Here is a 4,612-nt window from a genome sequence, read left to right as displayed (position 1 = left end):
CAGCAATTGAAACATAAAAAAAAAGCAAAAAAATTTTGAAAATAAAGTATTTATTTAAAAAATTATATTGAAAAAAACTATATCATTTATCGCTTATTAATTTATTTAAATTTATTACTATGAGATTATATTATTGAGGCAAAATTTTTTTTCAATAATGATTTGAATATGTTTATATATATAAAGGTTAGATTACAATACAATATTTAGTTCATATTACGTTAATTAAAAACATGTTTAGTTTTATAATATATATATTAGTTTAATAATTATAAATTAAAATGTTATACATTATATATATATATATTAAAAAAATATATATATATATATATATGTGTGTGTGTATATAAATATGTATTAAAATTTTAAAAAATTAGTATTATTCTTTTTAATAAATTATAATACGTAATGATTAATTTAAGTAATTACATTCATATATCTGAAAATTCTTTTTATTAAGATTATACAAATATAAGTTTAATCGATAAGTATTTAAAAATATTGAAATTAAAATAATAATTAAAATAAAATAGTAATAAATATTTTATGTTTAATATTAAGTAAATTAAATATATATATATACAAATTATTGACGAAAAGTTTTAAACAAATAAAATTGTTATATGTATTATATGTTTTATGTGTAAGTAGCATGAATGAACTTTTATTTTAAGTATCATGGCGTCGCCGATCTTTCCGGCAAGTAGATTTTGCCATCGTGTCCATGGATTCTCTCTCACGTTTAAACGTGTAATCTGTATTAAAAATACAGAATGACGGACGACGTGGTAGTCCTAGAAGATGCTGTTCAAAGAGAAGAAGAAATAGCTCATTTTCAAGCTCCTGCAATACAACATAATCCCGATGGATGGGGTCCTTGTGAATTACCTGATCAATTTAAAGATATACCTTATCAACCATTTTCAAAAGGCGATAGATTGGGAAAGGTTGGTAACAATTTGTAATTTCTGTATTTTTTATTTATGAATATATTTTATATTTTCATTATTTTCTGAAATAGATATCTGATTGGACTACACCAGCTTTTCAAGATAAAAAATTTCCCAGTAAGTATTCTCATTTTTTAAATTTAATTTATATAAATTTTTATTTGTTATTTATTTATTTTTATACTTTAGTTATAAAGAGATTATTATTAACTGTTTAATTAATATTAATTATATTTTCAATACTTTTTAAATTATTATAATATAAATATTTAAAAATATAAATACATATTAAGAAAAAAACTTAAAAAAATAAAATTGAAAATTTTTGAAAATTTAATCTATACTATTTTGTATATTTTTTAAATTTAATTTTTAATACAAAAAGAAAAAATTTTATGATTATTTTAGTAATAAATGTTAATAAGATTTTAAAAAATAATTATTACAAAATAATATAATTTAAAATCATTAGATTTTGAATTATATTGTTAAAAAAAACTTGTATATAATTTTTTATTTGAGTGATAATTAATAAAATGCAAATAATATAAATAAATTGTTGTTTCTATCTTAAAATTCAATTTTTTTTTATAATTTACAATTAAAATCATTTAAAAAAAATAGAATTTTTTCCTTTAATGTAAGTGCTATTAAATAATTTATATCTTATAATATAAATATATTCTATAATTGTATAATTACAATTTAAAATAGCAAAAGATCACTGTTTTGCAAGATAAAAAATTTTATTTTATTCATTATTTATTTTATTCATTAACTTAAAAAAATTTTTAATTGTTTACAGACAAGTATACATCACAGTTTGGTTCAGGGAGTCAATATGCATATTATCATGATGAAGATGAAACAACTTTTCATTTAGTTGATACAACTCGTGTACAAAAACCACCTTATCAACGTGGTGGTCGCTTCCGCCATAATCAAAGAAATTTACGTGGTCGAGGAAGTCAACGTGGTTCATTGAGTCAAATGCAACAACTTGGTAAATTAAAACTTCGTGAAAGAGATCGCAAAGGACAAGCAAAACGTTGGGGCAGACAACAAGGATTACGTAATCATAAAAATCAACCCCCAATTAAAATTCGCGATGCATCTGTTACTGTAAGACCTGATTGGGTAACTATTGAAGAAATGGATTTTCCACGTTTGGCTAAATTGTCTTTACCTGGTGTAAAAGATGGAGAAGATATTTTATGTTGTGGCTCTCTTGAATATTATGATAAAACTTATGATAGAGTGAATGTTAAAAGTGAAAAGCCATTGCAAAGAATTGACAGAATCTTTCATACAGTTACTACTACTGACGATCCAATAATTCGTAAACTTTCAAAAACAGAAGGAAATGTTTATGCTACAGATGCAATTTTAGCAACAATAATGTGTTGTACTCGTAGCAATTATTCATGGGATATTGTAATTGAAAAAATTGGAGATAAATTATTCTTTGATAAACGAGATAATACCGAATTTGATCTCTTAACTGTAAATGAAACCAGTGTTGAGCCTCCTCAAGATGATGGAAATTCTTTAAATTCTCCCAGAAATTTAGCTTTAGAAGCTACATTTATTAATCATAATTTTTCTCAACAAGTACTAAAATCAAATGAACCTAGATATAAATTTGAAGAAGGAAATCCATTTATTTCAGAAGAAGAAGAAGGTGATGTTGCCAGTGTTGCATATCGGTATAGAAAATGGGATTTAAATAACGGAATTGTTCTTGTCGCAAGATGTGAACATGATGCTGTAATGCAAGGTCCTAATAATGAAATTCAATTTTTAACAATTAAAGCTCTAAATGAATGGGATTCAAAATTAGCTAATGGAGTTGAATGGAGACAGAAATTAGATACACAACGTGGTGCAGTATTAGCAAATGAATTGCGCAATAATGCTTGCAAGTTAGCTAAATGGACTGTTCAAGCATTGTTAGCTGGTTCAGACCAATTGAAATTCGGTTATGTCTCTAGAGCAATGGTTAGAGATTCTAGTAAACATGTTATTCTTGGTACACAGCAATATAAGCCAAATGAATTTGCAACACAAATCAATCTTAATATGGATAATGCATGGGGTATTTTACGATGCATTATTGATATTTGCATGAAACAAAAAGACGGAAAATATTTAATTATGAAAGATCCAAATAAACCAATGATAAGATTATACGATATTCCAGATAACACATTTGAAAGTGAAGGAGAAGAAGATGAAGATGATGATGAACCTGTTAATGACGCTTTTCAAAGTTAACAGTTTTAAATTTTCTTGAACTTCTTTCAACTATCTTAAAAATCATTGATTTATCATAAACATGTATTTTAAGAAAAAAAGAAAATGGCATAATAAATAAATCTTAAATCTATTCTTTTTTATCATCCAATTCTAAAAACCTCTATAAAGTTAATAATTTTAATTTATATTGATATAAATAAATAACTATATTAATATTAAATAACTGTTTTATAAAAAATAAAAAAACTCAAAAAAACTTTAACTTATATAAATTTTGTTTTTTTTAATTATTTTTTTTTTTATTATTATTAATCATCCGAATATTTTTCTTTTTTCACATTTCTTTTTGTTAAATAATAGAATTTTGATAATTATTAATTTTTTTCATAAACAATTTTTTTATTTTAATAATTTTATTAAGTGAACTTTTTATTTTTTACCTAATTTACAAATATTTATTATTATTTTTATTATTATTAATATTTATTATTATTTACTTACTTTTACTTGTTGAATTTTAATTAGAAATTATACATATTTATAAAAAAAATGTATATTTTTTTATATTATTTTAAGAAGATTTTAATTTTAAAAAAATTAAATTTAATGCTTAATTTAGGAAATTTATACAATGTTTTCATCTCTTTGATGATAAACATAAAAAAAATTAATATATATAATAATAATATATCTTTGCTAAAAACTTAATAAAAAAATTAAGAATTCATATTCGTTACTATATATATTATACAATACTATAAAGTGTTAAAAGATCAATATGGCTTCTTCCATGGTTGCTGCAGCGACAGTTCGTGCTGTCAAAGGTAGAAAAATATTAGCCACGCGCGCTGCGCTTACTTTAGTAAGTAAATAATTAATATATATATATACATTTTTAATAGTTTTGAATTATTGATACATAATATTAGCTAATATTATTATGAATTTACATGCATTATAAGTATTGAAAAATTGAGGTTAAGTTTTTAATTCACGTTGAAATTTGACGTTCAATTTTTATTTTTAAAAGTAATTTTAATATATATAGTATTTCTTTAATCTTAATAGAAACTTACATATTTTATATCTTTTTGTGTATTTAATCAATTTTTTTTGAAAGTAAATATGATTATATATTATTAAATAACATATTTTAAAATATCTCAAATTATTCTTTAATTATTAAATAATGTAACGATGTAAGTTTTTTTTTATATTAAAGTTTTTTTTTAAATATACAGTATATGATACAAATATAATTATTAATAGCTATTTATAAATCTTAATTTTAATCATCATGTATACTAAATATAAAATTATAGAAAACTTTGAGCAATATTTTTATAATTATTAATATAATTAATAATTTTATAAATATGTATAAAATTAATTATATATAGAAAATT

General features: G+C 21.4%; 2 protein-coding genes across 2 annotated transcripts in view; both read left to right on the top strand.

The window, feature by feature from the left end:
* Positions 1-631: 631 nt before the first annotated feature.
* LOC102674228 (eukaryotic translation initiation factor 3 subunit D-like) lies at positions 632-3,337 on the top strand. Its single transcript, XM_006620711.2, has 3 exons — positions 632-947; positions 1,022-1,067; positions 1,756-3,337. Exons 1-3 carry the CDS (start codon positions 774-776, stop codon positions 3,222-3,224), a joined length of 1,689 nt encoding a protein of 562 aa, XP_006620774.1. The 5' UTR covers positions 632-773; the 3' UTR covers positions 3,225-3,337.
* Positions 3,338-3,938: 601 nt separating this feature from the next.
* LOC102674090 (iron-sulfur cluster assembly 1 homolog, mitochondrial) overlaps positions 3,939-4,612 on the top strand; it is a 1,819-nt gene continuing 1,145 nt past the window's right edge. Inside the window, exon 1 of the mRNA XM_006620710.2 lies at positions 3,939-4,068. Coding sequence (XP_006620773.1) covers positions 3,985-4,068 — 84 coding nt within the window. The 5' untranslated portion in view covers positions 3,939-3,984. The remainder of the gene's footprint in view (positions 4,069-4,612) is intronic.

Source organism: Apis dorsata, unplaced genomic scaffold (assembly GCF_000469605.1).
Source record: "Apis dorsata unplaced genomic scaffold, Apis dorsata 1.3 scaffold_525, whole genome shotgun sequence".
NCBI classification, from domain to species: Eukaryota; Metazoa; Arthropoda; class Insecta; order Hymenoptera; family Apidae; genus Apis; species Apis dorsata.
Note: the sequence above shows the minus strand (reverse complement) of the source record. Positions and strands in the feature narration are given on the sequence as shown.

Bases quoted from the DNA above. Each gene is read 5' to 3' on its own strand.
- LOC102674228 (XM_006620711.2), top strand. From the start codon at position 774: ATGACGGACGACGTGGTAGTCCTAGAAGATGCTGTTCAAAGAGAAGAA. The intron at 948-1,021 runs GTTGGTAACAAT...TTTCTGAAATAG, and splicing joins AAGGCGATAGATTGGGAAAG to ATATCTGATTGGACTACACC. The intron at 1,068-1,755 runs GTAAGTATTCTC...AATTGTTTACAG, and splicing joins TCAAGATAAAAAATTTCCCA to ACAAGTATACATCACAGTTT.